This window comes from Chlorocebus sabaeus, chromosome 20 (genome assembly GCF_047675955.1).
Source record: "Chlorocebus sabaeus isolate Y175 chromosome 20, mChlSab1.0.hap1, whole genome shotgun sequence".
Taxonomy (NCBI): Eukaryota; Metazoa; Chordata; class Mammalia; order Primates; family Cercopithecidae; genus Chlorocebus; species Chlorocebus sabaeus.
The window spans coordinates 80,291,318-80,314,463 of NC_132923.1; the positions used below are offsets into that span (position 1 = coordinate 80,291,318).

General features: G+C 44.6%; 1 protein-coding gene across 1 annotated transcript in view; it reads left to right on the forward strand.

The window, feature by feature from the left end:
- The window catches only part of PLPP3 (phospholipid phosphatase 3), an 84,393-nt gene that overhangs the window by 54,819 nt on the left and 6,428 nt on the right, over nucleotides 1-23,146 (forward strand). Inside the window, exons 4-5 of the mRNA XM_007978594.3 lie at nucleotides 381-438; nucleotides 12,311-12,487. Of these exons, the coding sequence (XP_007976785.1) occupies nucleotides 381-438; nucleotides 12,311-12,487 (235 nt within the window). The remainder of the gene's footprint in view (nucleotides 1-380; nucleotides 439-12,310; nucleotides 12,488-23,146) is intronic.

Here is a 23,146-nt window from a genome sequence, read left to right on the forward strand (position 1 = left end):
CCATGGCCAGAGCCTGGACCCCTTTGATACAGTGCAGTTCAGTGAGCACTTACTAGCTGGTCCCTAGTTTAGATGGGTGAATAAGGCATAGTTCCTATTCTTGAGGAACTCATAGTCAGATGATTGAGACAGATGTGTAAATCAATACTTCCAATATAGCATTGGTAAGTACATTCATTTATTCATTCTTTTGTTTATTCATGCATTCGTGGGTGCCTGCTATGTTCCAGGCGTGGGTCCAAAGCACTGTGAAGGATGCAAAAGTGAACAGGGCATAGTGCCTACTCTCAAGGTTACAGTCTGGGGAGGGAAGACAGACAGACAAGTGTGTATCAGGGATGTGAATACGGCTGTTTCATGGCCCTCTCTTGCTCTTACAGGAAGTCCTTCTTCTCTGGCCATGCCTCCTTCTCCATGTACACTATGCTGTATTTGGTGGTAAGTACCCACCCTTTGATCTGAGTAGTGCTCAGTTCCAGCTTCCATCCCTTCTGATATCATAGCCCTCAAAATAGTTAGGGGCATGACATCACGGTGAAATCCTTGAAAAAGAGGTTAGCTAGAAAAGTTAGGTTTTCTGAGCTCTGCCACTGCCTTAGCAGAAGTTATTTTACTTTCCAGTTTTTTCCCCCCATTTTTCAAATAAAAGTAGTATTTGCCATAGCTGCTTGATAAGCATTGTGGACACATTTTGAAATTTTAAAGCGATAAAGACACTTGTATTAGGTTGGTGCAAGAGTAATTGAGGTCTTTGCCATTACAAAAACCCCTGGACTATATTACTTAAATGGCAAAAACCAATTACTCTTGCACCAACCTAAATATAACATTTTAGGGTACAAGCACTGTTTCTGAAAATCTGTTGTGGGAAAAGATTGCTAAGTAAGGCTCAGAGAATTAAAGTGAACTGCCAAAATGTACATAAACACCAGGACTGTTGCTAAAGCCCAAACCTTCTGATAAATTTTTTTGCAACGTTCACCATGTCAGTCCTCCGTATTCTACGGATGGAAGGGCTTTAAGGATTATCATTACCTAAGTATTTAGAATAATTTTGAGTTTTGCAAAATACTTCTGTTCCATGAGGACGCATGACTTCATAACAACACTGTGAAGTATAAAATCCATGCCCCATTTCTCAAATCCACAGACCAAGGCCCAGAGAGGATAAGCAGCATGTTTGAGTTCCTTCGACCAGTGGTGGAACGATGATTTGATTCCCATGTTGCTCTTCTCATGGCCATGTCTGCTCTGATTTCCTGGAGACGGTTGGGCAATGCAGGTGAAGTGCCCTGCTTGCCTCCAGCTGCTGGACAGATAGAGGGCTGCTCTGTTTTTCTTTGTCAGTTACATGTGGGTTTCCCTGCCTTTCCTCTCCCCTTGAATGAGGTCCGTGTGTGCCAAGGCACTTCCTGCTTTCAGCCGCTTTGATGGAATTCAGAGCGAGAAGGTGCTGAGAGGTCAGACATAGCTCAGAGAAGCACAAACTGTTTGAAAAAAGAACATTTTGATTGCCACTTACTTAAAAAGCATAATTAGGAATTGGGGAAAACAACAGAAAGTTTGTTTGATTTATTTATCTTTTTCCCCTAATCCTTTCCAAGTTTAGAGGCCTCTCTAAACTAAGCCAACATTGGCTTCCCATTACCGAGGATGCAGAGCTGAAAGATGGGCCCCAACCTATGACAACATTAAACGTGGATGTTGTGTGTTCATGAATAACACTTCCCTCCATTCTTCATCTTTTTGTTTTTGTTTTGCTCTTAGAAAGGAAAATTTAGCAAAGATATTTAGGTTCCTGCTCCCTGTGTATATTTTACCCAGGGCTGGAAACAATTTTAAAAATGTAATTTCGGTGTTTTATAAAAGTGCTTAGAGGAACTGGGTATGTGTTCACTTTTTTCATATCCCTTCATTTTATTCTGAAAGAAAAATACTGGATTGTTTTGAAGCCAGCACTGTGCACTGTGGCCTTCACAGCTGCACAACAGGTGAAGATGCTGACACGCTTTGGATGCCTTTTGTGTGCCAGGCACCATATCTACTTACTCTGTGACATTTGCTTTTCAGTGACCTGATGAGGTGTATTTTGATTATCCTATCCAATTTGAATCTAAGCAGTTTAGTAACAAAAATTCCACCGTCAGTAAGAGGCAGAAAAGGTATTTGCAGGCCAGACTCCAACATTGTTGTATGTTCTTTTTGTTGTACTGTGCTACAAAACCCACAAACAAACAAAAACCAGACCTCTTCAGGATGAACTTAAGGAATATTTCCTTTTAACCCTAAGTTTTGTTTGAAGGAGACCTGTCTCCTTTTGCTTTGATGGTTGAGATGTCCCCTCCCTCCCGTCCCCAACTCCGATTACCTCCTTACCAGCTAGAGATCTCTATGAGGATGATGGGTGAGACGTATATTTTGACTGAAGGTTTATTTGCATCCCTCAAAGGGAGGAAAAAGTTGTAGTTCTTTCATATTGCTGGAAGGAAGGAAGAGAAAGAAGGAAGGAGGAGGAAAGGAAGAGAGAGGGAAGGAGGAGAGCCTCCTTTGGCTGGGCACGGTGGCTTATACCTGTAATCTCAGCACTTTTTAAGAGGCCAAGGTGAGAGAATCCCTTGAGGCCAGCAGTTTGAGACAAGTCTGGACAACATAGGGAGACCGTGTCTCTTTAAAAAAGTAAATGACAAGAAGAAAAAAGAGACCTCCTTAATCTATCCTCTTTTCAGCATAGTATTATATCCCCGACCTCCTACCCCACTGTGCACATACATTCTTCAGAACTCTTGTACAAACACACATTCAACACTCACAACTCACATATACAACACATATGTACACAGCTGTGTTTTTAGCTCTAAGGTTATCTTGCCCTAAAACAACCAGTGAAGATAAGGGCCAAAAAGTAAGGATGACACTCTTTGCCAGGGCATGTGCTTATGTGGTATTACAGAGAAATCCCAGCTCTTCTAACATCTGATCTGCAAAACTTTCTTTTTTGTTGTTGTTGTTCTTTTTTTTTTTTTTTTTTTTTTTTTAGACAAGATCTCATTCTGTCACCCAGCATGGAGCACAGTGGCACTGTCTTGGCTCACTGCAACCTCTGACTCCTGGACTCAGGTGATCCTTCCACCTCAGCCACCTGAGTAGCTGGGACCACAGGCGCATGCCACCACACCCAGCTAATTTTTGTATTTTTGTTGTAGAGATGAGGCTTTGCCATGCTGGCCAGGCTGGTTTTGAACTCCTGGGCTCAAGCGATTCAACCACCTTGGCCTCCCAAAGCGCTGGGACTACAGATGTGAGCCTCCATGCTCGGTCGATCTGCAAAACTTTTTTTTTTTTTTGAGATGGAGTCTCGCTCTGTTGCCTAGGCTAGAGTGCAGTGGTGCGATCTCGGCTCACTGCAACCTCCGCCTCCCAGATTCAAGCAATTCTCCTGCCTTAGACTCCCAAGTAGCTAGGATTACAGGCGTGTGGCACCACACCCAGCAAATTTTTGTATTTTTAATAGAGACAGGTTTTCACCATATTGGCCGGGCTGGTCTTGAACTCCTGACCTCAGGTGATCCACCCACCTTGGCCTCCCAAAGTGTTGGGATTACAGGCTTGAGCCACTAGACTTGGCTGATTTGCAAAACTTTCTAAAGAAAGTTGACACCATTTAGGCCCAGCAGAGGAGGTGGGAAACTCTGCTGTCAGTCTGAGAAGCCCTTAGACCCTCCCTCAGGGCTTTTATGTTGGGCTTCAGGAAGTGCTGGAGTTGGGAAAATAGACTGGCCTCCCCGGTGCACCCTGTGCTGTTTTTTTGTTCATGCAGCCTGTGATTCATAGCTTCCCTGGGGTGTTGGGGAGAATCACATTTGAGTCAGCCAGGTTCAGCATTGACAGCTTTTGTCTTTAGAATCAAGCAGATGTGGAATCAAATCTGGCTGTATCCATGACTAGCTCTGAAGCCATTAGTGGGTTACATAGCTTTAGAGCCTCAGCGTACTCATCTGTAAAGTGGAAGTGATCATGTCTATTTTGCAGAGTTGTTGCCACTTTTCCTCTCTGGACCCCACTTTCCCCATCTGTCAGATGAAAGAGTGGGATGAGATGGCCTGTCTGTTTATCTCTCAATCACTATGGCTCTATTTGGAAAAAGTTTGAACTGCTCTAAGTGCTAAAAAGGAAGATGGGGAGCCATCAAGACAAACTTATGCCTACATTACCATCGAGTTCAGAGAATAGCAGACCGGAAGCACCAGCCAGCTCCACTCCAGGCCTTTCAGCAGCAGCCACTTGGAGAGCCTCCATAACTTTAAGAGTGCTTCATGTTAGGTCAATGAATAAATTTTGCCAAATGATGAGCTTGGAAAAACCATGCCCCAAACACCAAATTATCTCTGCACACAGAAGCTTAAGGGTGAGGTTAAGGCTTGTTAGAGATTAATGCAAGTTCTAATTAAAAAACACACACACACACACACACACAAACCCACAGCATATATAAACATAAAGTATGCTTTATACCTCTGAGCCCTGGCCTGAACCCCAGAGGACCACATCTGGATTGACCCTGCACCTCCATGGTTGGAGATTGAGGATGACATACTATCTGGATAAAATGTCAACACCAGGTCAGACAGCAATTCATGCAGCACACCTGGTGTCTGCTTTGTTGTGCTGGGTCCTGCCCTTAAGGAACTCACCTGTGCATCCAACATTCAGCATTTGGTACATGCTTAGTGAGGGACTATGATGCACCTAGCACCAGGCTAGGAGTGGGAATGGGGAGATGGTTACCGCCCTTGCATAATTTAGTCTAAAGAAATAGTACACAATGATAATAGTGTGATACATTGTCCCTCAGGGGCAAGGGGATGTGTAAGTTATATTATGGACTCTTAGAATTGTGACCCCTAGGCTAACCTGGAGCAGAGAGTGGCAGTAGAGGTAGTTGGTCACATGAAGATAGAGGAGACTGGAAGAACTACATGTGTGAAGGTGAAAAGGAGGAGGTGATTTGGAGAACTGCAGGTATTCAGTTCAGTACAGCTTGGATGGCTGCTAGGAACCAGGGAATGGAGGGCACGCTTGAGAGTGAAAAATACCTTTGGGATCAGTCCCAGCTCCTGATTTTGCAGGTGCATTAGGCAGCCACTTTGTGTCAAGGCCTTTCCTTAGCTGCTGTTCTCCCCGCACCCCACCCTGAAATCTGCACCTTGCCCCTCCCCTTCTTTAGAAGCCTTTCATGACTATCCTGTTTAAAATGACAACCCCCTCCTCTGATACTGTTCTCCTTATGCCCCTTTGCAGCCTTACTTCTCACCATCTGACATACTACATTTTTACTTGCTTGCTTGTTTCTTCCAACTAAATTATAAATTCTGGCTGGATGCAGTGGTTCATGCCTATAATCCCAGCACTTTAGGAGGCCAAGGCAGGAGAATTGCTTGAACCCAGGAGTTCAGGATCAGCCTGGGCAACATAGTGAGACCCTGTCTATATATATAAAAAAAAAATTATTAAAAAAGATTGTAAATTCCCCGGGGGAGAGATTTTTTGGTCTCTTGATTCACTACTATATCCTACTTCCCAGAACAATGCCTGATACCTAGTAAGTGTGCAATAAATATTTGATGAATGAATGAATTTCAGGTCTCCTGACACTCTCGGGCCATACTCCTTTCCATTCCAATCAGAACTTTTTTGGTCTCCTCATCACGGACTTGATAGATTGCTAAGGGCCTGTGTCATGTAGGCAAAGTCTTTGCTGCCTCTTTGCTGAGCTCTTTCCCTATTGACCCTTTACTGTGCTGTCCCATGAGAACTATTCTTGTGTCACAGGGTTTGTTGGGTGCCAAGGAAACAGGGAAGTGGCTGTGCTCTGACAGCCCTTTCTGTGGGCTGTGCTTGTTAGTCATTGAGGTTTTGTTCAGCATGTTTGGCGCCCTGGAGCCTGGGGTCTGGTATGCCCACGAGGTGTACCCACAAATCCTGAGAGTGGCTATAGAAACTCCTTGGGGGAGCAAGATTGTTGTTTCCAAGGGGAATAAATCACTGTACCAGACGTTTTTCCTCTTTTTTCTCCCTATATCATTCACTCGCCCCACCACACATCCATCTGTTTCTGAGCACCTATTCTGTGACAGACCTGTGTGAGTGCCTGGGGACACCAAAAGAGCTCATAATTTTGTGTGGAAAGCCAGAGAAGTAAATAATGGCCAAACAACTGGATGCATTCTCTGCTTAGGGGTGGACTGGGGGGATGGAAGTGGCTCTCACCTCTGCTATAAGGTATAATGAGTCAGCTCTTAGACTCCCTTCTGCTTCAGATCAGGTCAGAGATTATTCCACTGTAACTCTTACAAAAGCTGTACATTTGTGTTTTAAATGCGGGGGTGGATGGAAGTGTGTGCAGGTGAATTAGAGGAGTCTGAAGTTCTAAATGTCCCCTGGAGGCTGTTCTTCGGTGTAATGCCCTCAAACTGCCTCTTTTCTCCAAAGACAGAGACCCAGTATAAAAAGACTAAGACTTTATGTGAAGCAGTAATTTCCTAAGGAGGCCAGGCCATTCTGTGCTTAGAGCACAGACTCAGAAAGAGGCAGATATACTTAATGTACATCACGTGTCTTGGTTACCTTCAGCAAGTACCGTGGCCTCTTTTAGTTTAATTTCTTCAGCTGTAGAATGGGCACAGTGGTATCCACCTAATAGGATTATTGTGACAATTGCAGGTAATGTAATTTAAAGCACCTGGCCCAGGCGCTACACCAGAGCTCAGCAAAATGGTAGTTTTCTTTCCTCCCTCTGATAGTGACAGAAGACAAGATTTTATTTTCTTCTAAAGGAAAAGTCCATCAAAAATTCTTTTGTCCTGAAAGTAGTTAAAGAACATTCCAGAGAGAAATTCTAGTTCTACACTATGTTTGCAAGCTACCCACCAGACACATGAACCAGAGCCCAGTGAGAGCCATAGAGGAGATTAGAGAAGGGAGAAAGTTTCTCACTGGGTGTCAGTGGTCTGGCCTGGCTTCCAGGAAGAGGGTAGGCAGGGACCTAAGGAAGGACAAAAGCCTCCTTTTCACTCTTAGCAGAGCTGTCCCAAGAGCAATGGAAATGAAGTGAGAGGACAGTACAGACCTGTTCCACCAGTATGCAAATCATGTAATGAAACACAAATGACTTAGCAAGAACGAGAGTGTGACTCACCCACTCATCTGACTCTGCTGGTTCAGACCAGAGGAACAGCCTCAAGTTCAGTCGGACACTTTCTAAGGAGGTTTTGTTGGAATTCCACAAGGCCCCAGTTCTGAAGCTAGGACAGGGAAGGAGAAGAGAACTCCACTGATAAAGTGAGTTCTACATGCCAGGGACTTACATACATCATTTCGGGGTATGGGAAACAGACATACACCTTTCTTTTTCTCATATCCACAATCAGCAGGTTTTTTTTAAGCAACTGAAAGCGAAATCTTAATACAAGAAAGGGTCTTTAAGATTATATGCTGTTCTAGTGAAGGGACTTTTTTACATCTGTGTCTTTCACAGAGTCTTGAATAGATGCTTCTAACATTTTAAAAAATAAACTAATCTTCTTACGCTATGTATGAGAAAACAGAAATTCATAGAAGCAGAGTGACTTCTCCAGGGCCATACAGCTTGTATGTAGCAGAGAAAAGGTTCTGATCTAGTTGCTCTGGCTGCAAATTACTTTCTGCTGTGTCATAGTGGTGCTTGGGAAGTAGTTTGAGAGGGCTGATTCTGTAGCCCAGAGGCCATGCAGATGGGGAAGTGAATGCAGATAAACCACAATGTCAGCAGTAGACTAGAAGAGGCCAAGATGATTTAGGCTTTCAGGTTTTATCCAGCTCTGCTTACCCTTTCAGGGCACCTAGGACTTTACTAAGGCCCCTGTGAGTATTCTGATGTGGGAAAGTGTGTTTTGGTCCAGAATAGGGGGATGGCATCATCTATCAGAAGGGTTTGACTTCCTTTCTTGAATAAGTTGTACCTGTCTCCTGTGGAGTGGGAATAATTGGAGCCTCCAGAGTTACTTGTCCCCAGCCTCCAGAATGTACTCCCTGATCCCAGTGAGGCCCAAACCTCTGGCCTGGAGTGGCTGGTGTGAACTGGGCTCTACACTGGCAAAATCCAATCCATTTAGGAGCAGTGAAATTGATGTGAGATGGAGAACGTCATGGTATCCTTTCATCAATCTCAAAGCCTGCTGCTACCGGCTTACTTCTCATATCAGATGTAGCCACCGGATGGAAAGTCATTGTGTAATCTCATTCTCAACTCTTCTTTAAGTTTCACCAAAACTTACTTGTTTTGGTGAAAATTGCCACAGTCATTGAGTAAATGTCATTCACCAGGGCAAAAAGGTAACCTGGATTTCTGAAAAGTATCCTAAGTGCCCATCCTGTGTCAGATAGGTTCCTTTCCATATTGTCTCCTTTGATACTGGCAAACCAGAGAAGGAGATACTGTTCTACCTATTTTACAGATAAGGAGACTGAGGCTTATAGAAGTAAACTGACCACCCACTTAGTAAGTGATAGAGCCAAGACTGGAGTCAGGGCTATTATACCCCAAAATGCACTTTACTAATGCACCTCTTTCCCCAAAATCCCCAGCGGCAGGCACCAGGATCAGTGCTGACCTTGAAGCATTCCTCCATAAATGTGTTAGTTACTGGTGGATATCAGGGAACAAGGTCCCATCTGCTTACTGTGATTCCGTGTCTGACTGACTGCTTTCCAAAGGCATTCTTTTCCCCTGGCTCCCTACTCCTTTCTCATTCATAAGCATTCCCTTCCTTTCTGGAGCTATTCTGATGACTGGTCTCTTCCTCTCTTCTCAAATTCTTCCAGTGTATTTATTTTTTTCTTGTATTGCGCTCCAACCTTAAGTATCTGAATCAGTGGAAGGGGAGATGTGGGCCACGTCCGGTTGGGAAACACGCCCTTCCTCTGCCCCACCCTCGGTTTCCAAGGCCTGTGACCTAAGCCTGCGTGCAGGGGCAGGGGGAATGGTCGGAGGACTCGTAACAAGCATGTTCCAAGGACCTACCGAGTTTTCAGCAAGGGAAGTTAGAAAGTCTTGCCGCTCCAAATTAAGAAATGTGATTAACGAATAAAATCACCTATTTATTGAGTAGTATTTCATGCCATCCTCTTGATCTACGTTATCAACCAAACTGGACCACAGCCTCTAAGACAGTGGTTGCTACACTTATTTTATATGTGAGAAAACAGAGGCTCAGGGAGGTTTTTCTGATTAAAATCTGTGCTCTGTACCCCACCCTTGTCCACTGCCTTCACCCTTGTCCACTGTCCACCCCACCCTTGTCCACTGTCCATCACCTTTGTCCTGATTAAAATCTGTGCTATGTACCCCACCCTTGTCCACTACCAAGAATAGCTGAGGGAAGGCCAAACATACTGAGTACACTGCAAGTGGATGATTCCTTGTTCCTTGAAGTTGCCATTGTCCTGAAGACTTGTGTTGAGTTGGAGCTAGACTAACACCCTCTTCATCCCCATTTCCAAAAGGAAGCGTTTTTTCATCCACTGGTAGGTCATTAAGGGAGTAGTCTTTGGCCTATAGCTCCAATTCACTGACTTTGGTATTGCCTATAGTGACCCAGTCTTGCCTAGTTTGGTATTGCCTATAGTGACCCAGTCTTGCCTAGAGCTCTTGAAAAGCACTGAGAGTGTGGTGCTCAGTGTTTTGCATGAAATCATTTAATTTTTCACCATTGCTTACAATAATATTTTCCAATTGTGATTCAAATAGGTAGGTGTTCTCTGAGAATAGTGACGAAAGGTCAAATAAGTATTCTTTCCTGCAGGACTTCTCAGAGCCTTTAGTAATCTTATAAGCATGATAAGTGACAAAAATAAGGATTTAGTATAGATCATTCACCTACCTTTTTTGAAGAAGCCCTTAATATTCAGTGGAATACGGTTTGGGAAAGACCGGCCTGCAAAATAAGGTCTGGGTTGCTTAGTTTGACACTGAAAGCCCTTCAAGAACTAGGCCCTCCTTGTCCCTGCAGCCCTATTTCTCATCACTGCTCACCCCACTTCCCCAACACCCTCTTCTCCAGCTATACTGAACTATTTGAAGTTTTGGGGAACTTCTATGGCAGGCCTCTGAGCCACCCTCTGCCTGGAATATATATCCCCCATTCCTGCTCCCTTAAACCCAGCAAATACTCCTTTGAATCCAAATTCACCTTTAGGATTCAGGTCAAGTATCCCTTCCAAATAGTAATTGATCCTGGCCTCTAACTTCTTTCATAGCTCCTATAAAACACATTAGTACACTTATTTATTTTCTTGTATCCCTTAACTGTCTGCTCTATACATCAGGATTTATAACTCCTCATTTTTCTTTGTCTTTAGCACTTTTCTTAGTGCCTAGCTTCTTTCTTTTTTAAAAATTTAAGTTATTATTGTTATTATTTTGTCTACTGCTACAGATTTGGTCTTTTAGGTTATCTTTAGAATAATTTTTTCTCCAGATCTTTTTAGGATGTCCATGGCAATCTAATAGTATTTACATATCAACTTCTGAATTTAAAAGTTGAGTGTTCTAAGTAAAATTCTCATTCTCTGTCTCTTCAAATTGTCCTTTACCTCCTTTATTCCATAAAGGCTCTGTGCAATCTTCTTCTACACTTTTAACTGGTTGTTATTTATATATGAGAAAACCATTGTTTTTATCCCTTCCTTGCTTAGCAGGCAACGGCCTCAGTGCGATCTTTTGTCAGTATTCTTATTTTTTCCTCTTAAGTTTTTCCAATAATACATTTATATAATTTCAAAATGATTATAAAGTTGTCTGCTCTCTTCCTTGTCTGTTTATTTGAAATAGTTTCCCATATAGAGGATTCAGTCCTAGATACTTATGGCTAAGAATGATTCTGGGATCTTCCACTCTTCTGTCTCATCAAGACTGACCACTTGCTTGCTCTTTCCTTGCCACTGAAGGAAGGTGTCCATTTGTCCCAGGAAGGACAAACTCATGTCTTCAGCACTGCTGCAGGTCTATCTTTAGGCCATCAGCCTCCTCCCCTCTGCTCTCTTCCCTTCTCCTGCCTCTCCAAACGCTTTGATTTGTAGTTGGAAGTTCCTCTTGTCCACTTGCCTCTTCCCCCTCATTTCCCAAGTTCCCACAGGAACCTGGGAATAGGTTGTGCCCAGAGGTTAGAACGGAAACTGCAGCAAGATAACTCTGAGGGGACAATGCCCAGTTGACGTCATTTCAACTACTTTGCTTCAGCTAGAGGTGTTTTTTTTTTAATCTTCCATTTTTCTTCAGGTTACTCTTCTACTCCACCCTGTCTAGTGTCTGTCAACTTGTATTTGAAAGTTCCCTGGCATTGTCTTATTGGTTTATTGTTTCCTTATATTCTCATTCAATATCCATAGTTCCAAGTGGTGACTTAGAAATGTGTCCTTGGTAGAGCTGCTTTCTTCGGAAGCAGAAGCGTCTCATTGGGGATATAATAACTTCCTCTTATCATTGCATATTTAATTTCCATGCTGAGACCAGGTAGTGTAGGTATCATATAGCCATAATCCCCAGGAAATACACAAATGTGTTAAGTAAGTTGTCATCAATTGTTAAAAAAAAAAATAACTTTGCAAGCCCTGGTTACTGCTCTTTAATTATTAGTTTCAGTCAAGAGGAAGATAAACTATCATTTATTAAGTTCCTACTATATGGCAGTATGCTAAGGTCATTTACACATATTATTTTGCTCAGCTTTCCCTAGTTTGTCTCCCTAGATAAACTATTTGTCCTATTTTCTAGTGTGAAAACTAAGGCTCAGCATTTATTTATTTATTTATTTATTTGAGAGAGTCTCGCTCTGTTGCCCAGACTGAAGTGCAATGGTGCGATCTCGGCTCACTGCAACCTCCGCCTCCTGGGTTCAAGTGATTCTCCTGCCTCAGCCTCCTGAGTAGCTGCGACTATAGGCACACGCCACCACACCTGGATAATTTTTGTATTTTCAGTACAGATGAGATTTCACTATGTTGGCCAGACTGGTCTCAAACTCCTGACCTCAGGTGATCCGCCCACCTCAGCCCCGCAAAGTGCTGGGATTACAGGTGTGAGCCACTGCGCCTAGCCAGGCTCATCATTTAAATAACTGGCTTGAGGTCATGTTCAAATTTGCTCTATCTACAACATGCCACCCAAGGTCTAGATAGTCCCAGTTCGTAGAAATGTAGTGTGTGTCACCTGGGGTTATAGTGCATGTGAGTGGGGAGTCACGTAATGTCTGTTCTCTTTGTCTCCTTTCTCCAGCTATACCTGCAGGCCCGCTTCACTTGGCGAGGAGCCCGCCTGCTCCGGCCCCTCCTGCAGTTCACCTTGATCATGATGGCCTTCTACACGGGACTGTCCCGCGTGTCAGACCACAAGCACCATCCCAGTGATGTGCTGGCGGGATTTGCTCAAGGAGCCCTGGTGGCTTGCTGCATAGTAAGTAGCATCTTGTCCTCCGTATGCAAGTGGAGCCCTGGACTGTTGCTTGTTAAATGTTTCCAGCTCAGTGACTAAAGCTAGAGAGCCCTCGTTCCTGTTCCCTGCTTGGGGTCACCTGGCCTTAGGCCTTAGGACTCCTTCAGTAAAATGAGAATAATTCCTGCTTCTTCCCAGCCTGTGAGTTTCGATCCGATAGGGTCTGTAAATCTTCTCTGTAAATACAGAGGGCTTGGGCTCATAGAATGTTGCAACTGGAAGAGAGCTGAGATATTATCCAACTTGCTCATGTTATAGATGAGGAAATTTAGGGAAGAAACTTACCCAAGGTCACGTGTCAGCAGGTCATGCTTAGTGTCATGCTAAGTCCGTTGACCTAGTAGTAGCAAGATCTAAGTCTCCTGACTCGAGTGCTCACATGCTGTTTTGGTGGACACTGAGTATGCAGTGGGACTTCTCGGCTTCTTGGAAAATGCCTCCTCTTCCCGCTGTGACCTTGGGAGTGACTCAGACAGATGCTAAACTCAGCGTTCATTGGAGAAGAGGAGGTTTTCTGAAGGGTGAGCCCTCCCTCAGGCTGACGGCCTTGTACATCGAGTCACGGACTTCCTAGGGATAACTTGGGATGGACCACATAGTGATTTGCCCCAAATGAAATACTTCATCTCTGACTCCCAGTGAAGGTGAGAGAAGGCATTGCACTTCTCTGAGCCTCCATCTGTAGGCGCTGCTTTTCCTGCCTGCTAAGAGTTTTGAGGGGCTTGTTCAGCAAACATGACTGAGCACCTACTTTGATATTGTGACTTCCTGGGCCCTGCTGAGGGGAGCTCACCCCAGCCCAGCAGGAATCCCAGAATACAATAATGGCTGGATATTTAAGCACCACACATGTAGGTTGTATTGTTTTAGTATTATCCTTGCTCATTCACAGTAAGAATTATGAACAATAGAGAGATCTCAACCAGCTTCTTATCCTTTCCTGGTTTGTGAGCCTGGCTGCAGGCTCATGTCTCTATGCAGCCTCTCCCCAGCTCCTCTGTAACAGCACTAAACACTCTGGATTGAAATTGTGATGGGTGTCTTCCTTTAGGCTGTGAGTTCTTGGGGGCAGACACCATTTGTAACATATATGTTACTCTCCCTGTCTTATCAAGGCCTCTCAGGGATTCTAGCTCAGACTAAGCAAATGTGTGCTTAACAAGCAAAAAGCCAGAATCAACGAGTGGATCTAACCTTTTTTGAGAACACTGTAGGGAGTATTCTCTTGAAGGTATAGGGATGAGTAAGGCTCAGCCCTCCCAAGGAAATCCCATTCTTGCTCCTCTCACAGGCCAAGCACAGGAGCTCGGTGCCATGGGGGCTGTCATAGTGACATGTGCAGGGGGCTTCAGCAGGCAGGGAAGCACCTGAATCCATTGCACGGGTCAAGAAGAGGGAGAAGGAGTTGCAGCAATCAGAGTGGGTGCCACGAAGAAAGCAGTGTGTGAACTGCCTGCAGCCTTTGACATGGGAATCCCAGCCTATGGGACTGGCTGTTTTAATGGCTTTCTCCCTTGCTTTCTTTTTCTTTTTTCTTTGTAAAAGTAAAGGCCAAAAGGGAGAGAAACTGGGGGAGCAAACCGTTAATGAGAGTGGCTGTCACTGACCCGCTTGTTCCTGGCCCTTTAATGTGAGGTGACAGTGGGGGATGGGCATTTGCACTGAAGGGTAACCCTTTACTGACTGTGCCCTCCTGAGCTTTGCTCTCAGCAGGAGGACAGCCTGCGGGGGCCTGCTGTTGTGGTTCCTTCTTGGCGCCACTGCCCTAATTGGACTCCTCTGCACCCCCAATTAAAAAAATTTAAAGGTTGGGGGATCCTTACTAGCCTTCCTCTCTTTTATATCCTAAAACATGGGCCATAAGCAATTAGACAGAGTGTTCGGGAAGACTATGGCTTATTTTCAAGAAGTGAAATGAGGGTTCTGACTTGTGTCCTGTTTGACTCTTGCTGACTGTAGCACAGTATAGGAATTTGATCCTAGCGTTTACAAAGACCTACTCTCTGCTGGTGCCATTCTGATACTTTATGCATTGTTTTCCTTTTTTTTTTTTTTTTGAGAGTCTCGCTCTGTCATCCAGGCTGGAGTGCAATGGCGCGATCTCGGCTCACTGCAAACACTGCCTCCCACGTTGAAGTGATTCTTCTGCCTCAGCCTCCCGAGTAGCTGGGATTACAGGCACCCACCATCATGCCCGGCTAATTTTTTTTTTTTGTAGAGACGGGGTTTCACCGTATTGGCCAGGCTGGTCTTGAACTCCTGACCTCAGGTGATCCGCCCGCCTCAGCCTCCCAAAGTGCTGGGATTACAGGCGTGAGCCACTGTGCCCGGCTGCCTATTGTCTTCTTTTAGCCACATTAAGCCATTGTACTCCAGCCATTTTACAGAAGTAACTAGGCCCAGAGAGGTAACTTAAGTCATCCAGGGACAGAGAGCTAATAGACAGCTGCACCACGATTCTTTTGGACCCAAAGCTAGGCCCACTGCACTCTGCAAGGAGAGGAGGGGGTCCCTGAAGCTAAAGGCGGTTAACCCGAAACAAAAGCTGCATAGTTAGCTGCTTAAAGAGTATCATTTAATTGTGTCACAGAGTCCTTCCTAACCCTTTGGGTGGATCCAGTTATTGCTTTGAGTTTGAAAGCCTGATTTACAATGTAAAGATGGTTTGGAAAGGGGTGATAAATATCTTTCCCTGCCTTTCGCCCACTCACCTGTGAACATGCAAGAACAGGGACTCAATCTTACTTATCATTTTTCTCCAAATGCCTGACACCCAGCCTTGTGCTCAGTGGGACCTCATGGTCCAGAATGGCTTGGAATCGCAGCACTGAGAGATTCATTTCACTGAAGCCATTTGAGAGGCCCATTCAGGGAAGTGCCTGGAAGCTGTGGCTACTCAGAATAAAAGTTTGGGAATGTTCAGCTGGGAGAAAAGAAAGTAGTGTCTTTTCTAGTCATAAGCTCCCAGGATTCTGTTGTCCTGGGTTTGATTGTGAGGGAGACAGAAGCAAAGCTCAGGACCCTGGATTGAGCAGAGATGGGTAGATCTGTGGGGAGGTGTGGGGAACCAGAGACCACGTGATGAAGACACCAGGTACCCGGGAGAGGGAACTGTGAGGAGGATCACGGGCATCTGCCTCATGGGTTTTGCAGCTTTATCAGGGTTGTGCAATGTAGCTGTCACGTGCCAGGCAGGAGTCTGTGACCTCTGCTCTGCTTGTGCCACGTTACAAAACTTTTCCCCCACGAATCAGGGCCGCTGTCCCAGTGAATCCCAGGAAGGACCAAGTTCTCTTCTTACTGACGACTATGGCTGTACTGAATGGTGTTTGAAACACAGAGACATCACCTGAGGTTAGGAGGATCATAAAAAAGCAGCATGTATGGCACAAAAGCCACTGCTTAAGGTGCCAAGAAACACAGAATCCATTTTCCAATCTGCCAGATGACCTCCTGAGCCGAGCCTCTGCGGACTCCCTGTTAACTGAGATGTAATCTTCGCCACATTTGCCAAGAGCCCAAGCACTTAGAAGGTAGCAAAACTGGAGGTGACCCCAGACAGTCTAACACAGAGCTGTCACTCCAAGACTCAGACTTTGGCAGGCCTCCTCTCATCTCTCTACCCCTTTACCTCCCGGCATGTCAAATATTTCAATATTTTCCAACACCCAAGTTTCTATATTAGATAGCTGTCCCCTTTGATGGAACACAGTTCCAGTTTCACTTCATCTCTGATGAAACCTTCTGTGTTAGTTGCCTCTGGCTGCTGTAACAAATTACCTCACATTTAGTGGCTTAAAAGAATGCAAGTTTATTTTCTTACAGTTCTGGAAGCTGGGAGTTGGAAAAGGGTCTCACTGAGCTAAAATCAAGGTGTTGGCAGGGCTGTGTTCCATCTAGAGGATCTAAGGGGAGATCTGTTGCCTTGCTTTTTCTAGCTTTCTGGAGTTACCTGCGTTCCTTGGCTTATGGCCCCATTCTCCACTTTCAAAGCTAGCAGCATAGAATCTTCACTTCTCCCTCTCTCTCTCTCTCACATGCATACACTTTCTCTGGCCTTTGCCTCCATTTGTCACACCTTCTTCTGTGACTTTTGTCCTTTTGCCTCCCTCTTTTACAGATGCTGGGACCACCTTGATAACCCAGGATGATCTCTCCATCTCAAGATCTTAGCTGAATCGCATTTTATCATGTAGCATCATTAATTGCTTCTGGGACTTAGGATGTGGGTGTCTTTGGGGGACATTGTTCAGCTTTCCACAACTTCCCCAGTCCCTGAAGACAGTATTGTCTCACTTCCTTCCAGTCCCCCATGGCCCTTTGCACTTTCTTCCTGCCATGGCTTTAGGCCTGATCTATACACTGCCTGCTCATATGTGTGTCTCCTCAGCTAGATTGTGGGTGCCTTAATAGCAGAATCCATGGCTTAACCTTCTGATTATTTATTCTCAGTGCCTAGTATAGTAGCTGACACAATAGGTGCTTCATCAGCATTGGATAAATGGTGAATGATGTATTAGCTGGTGGCTTCAGGCCAGACACTTCTCTTCTGAGCCTAGTTTCCTTACCTGTGAATTGAAGCTGGAGGCCTTGTAGCTCCATGACCTTTATGCACAGGCATTCTGTGGCACAGCTGACTTTGTAGTAACTGAAGTACCGTGCGTTACCCTAGAATGTTCGTTCCATAACTCCAGAGCCTTGGGCACCAGGCATGACAGCCAAGAACTTTTACCTGGGTCTGTTGAGGGTAGATCCTGTCACAGCAGGCAGACTTGTCTAGACAAAAATCACATGTCAAATGGAAGTCTGGTTTCCTCCTCCATTGCTTACTAATTGAATGCTTTCCAGAAAGGGAAGACAATGGAAGCCAGCACAGACGGAAGACCTATACAGTGTCATGGACTCAACACAAAGACACAAGCACTTAGGGTCAAATAGGCCTGCCTGCACACCTTCAGAGATCTGTACAGGGGTACACAGGACAAAGGAGAGAGCCACAGCCCAGATAGACCACGAGGTGCATGGGCAGACCCGGTCGTACCCAGACAGAGAGACGTCCATTCTGTCTGTCTTGCCAGAACTCAGAACCACAGACACACATAAACAGAGAGACAAATTAAAAAAAAAAAAAAAAAACCACACAGGCTCATATTGACTCTCCCAGCCCCCCTCCCGCCTACACACTCACTAAGTCACCCTACCAAGGATGTGAACTTTACAGCTGGACTCACCCAGGGACTAGGACGAAGGAACAGACATCGGTTCATTTCCTGTCTGGTGACAACTTGCATATCTGGTCACCTCCTCCCTGACCCTCTAACAGATGGCAAATTAGGGGCCCCTGGGAGGGGTCAGGGGAGGGCCCGGCTGCCATTGCTGTGGGTTCAGCAGAGGAAGCAGCTGCTCGTGGATTGCATAAATACACAGCAGAGTCTTTCCTGGTTTTCCTCTTCCCGGGGGTGTGGCTCCGCTCGCCGTTGCTCTTTTGTGTGCTGCTATCTTCCTCCAGATGTAGGGAAGGGCAAGGGCATTCTTTGTCTCTTCCCCAGTGAGGTGACCTTGGGAAAAGGCACCAGCAAGAATGCCAGTGTGAAGAAGAGTTCAACGATGACAACCCCTGCAAAAGGAAACTGCAGTGCAGGGAGAGGCCAGGACACGCCCAAGGACACACAGTAGCAGAGTAGGAACCAAATCCCCAGTTTCTTGATTCCATCTAAAGGGCTAAACAGTAAATTCCAAGCATGCCTGGCCATGAATTTGCAAGGCCTCTTCGTTCTCTAATAGGAGAGAGTCCCATCTGTTCCCTTCTGACTTACTCCATTGCTGCCTGGGCACAGGGGAATGGATGAAATGAGCTCCCAAACCTCTTCTGGCCCTGCAGAAGTCTAGCTCTTTGCCCAGTAATGTGACCTTGAGTTAATGTGACCTTGCCACTGCTGACCCCTACTCTTAGGCAGATAGAAACATGGATGTGGGAGAGAGAAGGAAGCAAAGGAGTAAACTTTGGCCGCTAATAGATAATGACAGTATCTTTGTAGTGCTCTACAACTGGTCAAAATACAATTGACCTTGAACAACATGGGGACTAGAGGTTCTGACCTCCAGCACAATAAAAAGTCCAAATAGAACTTTTGACTCCCTCAACAGTTAAAGCTACTAATAGCCTACTGTTGACTGGAAGCCTTGCTGATAACATAAACAGTCAATTAACACATATTTCATATGTTTTATATATTATATATAGTATTCTTACAATAAAGTAAGCTAGAGAAAAGAAGATGTTATCAAGAAAATTATAAGGAAGAGGAAATATATTTACTGTACATTAGGTGGAAGTGATCACCATAGAAGTCTTCATGCTGGTTGTTTCCATGTTGAGTAGGCTCACGAGGAGGAAGAAGAGGAGGGGTTGGTCTTGCTATCTCAGGGTTGGCAGAAGCAGAAGAAAATTTGCATATAAGTGGACCCATGCAGTTCAAGCCCATGTTATTCAAGGATCAACTTTACTTCTAAAACTTCCTTTCTTGGTTCCCTGCTAAGATGGATGGGCTGACGAAGCAGAGGCTCAGAGAGGGAAGTTATATTCCTGCCACTTGCTAGGTAAGCTGTCAGGATAAGTCACTTCACCTCTCAGTCACCTTTTCCAATCCCATGAGGTGGGGATGATAATACCTAACATGATTTTTGGATTGAGGATTTAGAGAATTAAAGATGCATCATGCTTGGCACATGCAACGTTGATAGTGAATTGTACATTAAGTACTATGCTTTGTTTAAAGATTCAGAGCTAAAAGGAGTTGGTCCTTAAAGAGCTTATCTAGTGCAGTAGCTTTCCAAGACTTGACCACCATCTATAATAAGAAATACACTTTATATCATAACCCAATAGAGTCACCCACACATAACTAAAACAAATACGTCACAAAATAAGACTTGCCCTTACTGTATGAGACATTCTAATATTTTCTATTAACCTTCAAAAATGCTGGTGGTGACTACCTAGTTAGTTGATTTTGTAGCTTGCTAATGGCTTGAGAATGATTTAGTAGGAACAGACATGTAAACAGAGAAGTATAATAGAAGGGCACAGCTGCTGGGATGGGATACACTACTGAGGACAGTGCGGTTACAAGAGAAGAGGTGATTAATTCTTCTTGATGGTGTTGTAAGACTAGAAAGAATTTTTAGAGTAGGTAATTCTTTAAAAATGAATGGCCATTTGCTGTATAAGATACAAAAAATGGAATTCCACGCAGAAGGAATAGCACAAAGACATGGAGATGGGTGAGAACATGATGTGTTTTGTGACCCTAGAAATGCAGAACAACGGAACTTGTGGGATAATGGGGAGAGGTGACCTCAATGAATAGTAGCCTGCTTCTCCCTTTCGGCTTCAAAATTGGATGGTTTCTGGGAATGGGGTCCCCTGCCTTTGTCGAACCTTGGTCATCTTTGGGTACTACGTTCCTAAGTTCCAGCTCCTACTGCATTTAGCACTCCATAGACAGAGCTGTCAGTCCCCTGGGTCCTCCTTACCAGACACCCTCCCTAATAGCCTATGAATATTTTCCTGGAAGGTTCCTTGGCACAGATTCCTGTTCTCCATCAGTGTTGCCCACAACTTTCTTTAAAGGAATGGGGAGAGGGCCGGGGGCGGGTCTTACTATGTTGCCCAGGCTGGCCCTAAACTCTTGGGCTCAAGCCATCCTCCCACCTCTACTTCCTGACTAGCTGGGACCGCAGGCACACAGCAGCATGCTCCGCAAAATTGCTCTCAACTTTCTTTGCTTCTCTAAACTCTCTTTGTTCGTTTTGTGGGACTAATTTCCTTCACATTCCTCAATAGCAGTGATGATTTGAATAGTCCTTCATAAGGATGCGCGGTGGCTTACGCCTATAATCCCAGCGCTTTTGGAGTCCAAGGTGGGTGGATCACTTGAGTTCAGGAGTTCAAGACCCGGCCGGCCAACATCCCGTCTCTACCAAAAACATACAAAAACTGGCCAGGTGCGGTGGTGCACACCTGTAATCCCAGCTACTCGGAGGCTGAGGCACAAGAATGCTTGGACTGGGGAGGTGGAGGTTGCAGTGAGTGGAGATGGTGCCGCATTCCAGCCTGAGCGACAGAGTGAGACTCTGTCTCAAAATAAATAAATAGATGAATTGAATGAATGGTTTTTCAAAGTGTTTTCACATATATTTCATGTAAGCCTTACAGGAACCACAGGTAGGTGAGTTTTTTTTTTTTTTTTTTTGAGACAGAGTTTCACTCTTGTTGCCCAGGCTGGAGTGCAATGGCGTGATCTCAGCTCACCACAACCTCCATCTCCTAGGTTCAAGTGATTCTCCTGCCTCAGCCTCCCAAGTAGCTGGGATTACAAACATGCGCCACCACAACCGGCTAATGTTTGTATTTTTAGTAGAGACAGGGTTTCTCCATGTTGGTCAAGCTGGTCTCGAACTCCCAACCTCAGGTGATCCACCCACCTCAGCCTCCCAAAGTGCTGGGATTACAGGTGTGAGCCACCGCACCCGGCTGGTGGATTTTAAAAATAACATTTGCACACAAATACAGGGCAGATCCATCATCTGCAACTGTAAAACCTTTTCATCTTGTATAAATTCAAGACAAGTGTGACAGCTTGGATCACACACCAGTAGAAATTTTGGGACTATATTCTGCTGTCTGATTTCCAGTGTCACACTCTTTTCCATCTCATCATTTTCCCTCTCAGATATACTAGGAAGTCACTCAACAGAAATGCTCACAAATTCCCAGTGCCAAAAGCCACTGAAAGCCCTTTATTGCGGTCAAAAAATAATGATTGCAGTTGGATAATCCCATCTAGTTAAAAAACAAGGCTGCCAAAGATGGCTTTTCTTTAGATAGCACTTACTGTACTTAGGGCATGAGGGTGAGCCAGGTCCCAAGGCTTTCTCCTCCAAAGAGAGTTATTCCTTCCTTAATCCATGAGATTGTTCAGTGTGGTAGACCAGAAAGCTAAAAGGAAATCACAGGGCCAGAGCACAGGGGAATACATGCATCATGTATCAAAGCCTATGGCCTAATGCTAAGATGGAAGGTTATTAAAAGTTCAATATGGGTACCAAAGAGAGAAGAGTCGTTCAAAGAAGATAATTGTGTGCTCAGTGTAGATTGTCTAAGACACACAGCCATGCAATGGCGGGTCTGGGATTTGAGCCCATCTGTTAATCTCCACAGACTGTCCACTAATGGCTCTCTTAACTGTTGTCTGCATAACAAATAACTGTAGTGTTTGCTAAAATGCAGATTCCAAACAACACTCTCAGTAGGTGTTAGATGGACCCAGGAATCTGCTATTTCAGGAAGCTCCCAGGTGATTCTGAAACAGATGGTTTGAGGACAACACTTTAGGAAATACCAGAATAGATGACGCTCAGTTTTCTTGAGGTTCTAAGACTCAAAAAATCTTTTTCTTTTATAGTTATCTACCTTTTGCTAGCATTTCAGATCAATGTGTTATGTAAGGATGGGATTCCTATTTTCAAGGAGTTCACTTACACTCAGGGACTCTAGGAACATTTAAAGGATAATTTTATTGTTATAATCTGCCCTTAACAAAATTAACAAAATGATCCTCAAAATTTGCTGATTCAGCCATTCCTAGCAATGAAAGGAGGAAACTGGCTACCTACCAGACTTCTTGTTTCTGGTGTACTTGGTTCTTGGTGACCTCTAGGCAGGCAACACCCCAGCAGGGCTGGACTGTTTGTGCTTCCTGGGAGGTTAACATTTCCAGAGGGTGAATGCTGGTAGAAGCCATCGGAAGCATCTTCCTCTTTGAGTGTGCCAACTCTTGGCCAAAGATAGCCCTAGAAACTGTAAGAACTTTGAGAGCAGATTCTGTGTGTCCTATAGAAAACTCCCATCAGCATATTGCTTCTACGTCCAGCTAGAATGTGTCAGATTTCACATGTTCGTTCACAGTCTCAACCACTCTTTTTTCCCCCTCTCTCTCTTTTTTCTTTTTCTAGTTTGTTTTTTCTTATCTCCTCATCACAGTGAATGGGGTTCTTACAGCTTAGCGTTGTCTTGTGTGTACTCTTGCTCTTGAAGGAAGGAGCTACATTGTCCACAGTGCTTGGGTAAATTAGATCATCTTCCACCCTGGGATCATGGAACAGTTGACTCCTTTTGACTCAGGAGGAGGTCAGAATCACTTCCCCATAGATAAATCCATAGAAACAGAAAGCAGATTGATGGTTACCAGGGGCTGGGAAGAAGAGGGAATGGGACATGGCTGCTGTAAGTTTATGGAGTTTTATTTTGGGGTAATGAAATGTCCTGGAATTAGATAAAAGTGGTGGTGGTACAACACTCTACAGTACCAAATGCCACTGGGGTGGGGGGGAATCACTCCCCCAAGACAACGTCACAGGCAGAGGAAAGCGAATTATATATATATATTTCTTTCCTAGCATAGTTACCGAAATTTTAAGTTTTTATGGGAATAAGTGCAAAGATTTCTAGAGTTGAAAATAGAACTAGGAAGAAAAATATTGCCTCCCTCGCACACATACCCACCCCAAACACATGACCTCTACCAGCTGCAGTCCTATCCTCAACGTTTCAAAATC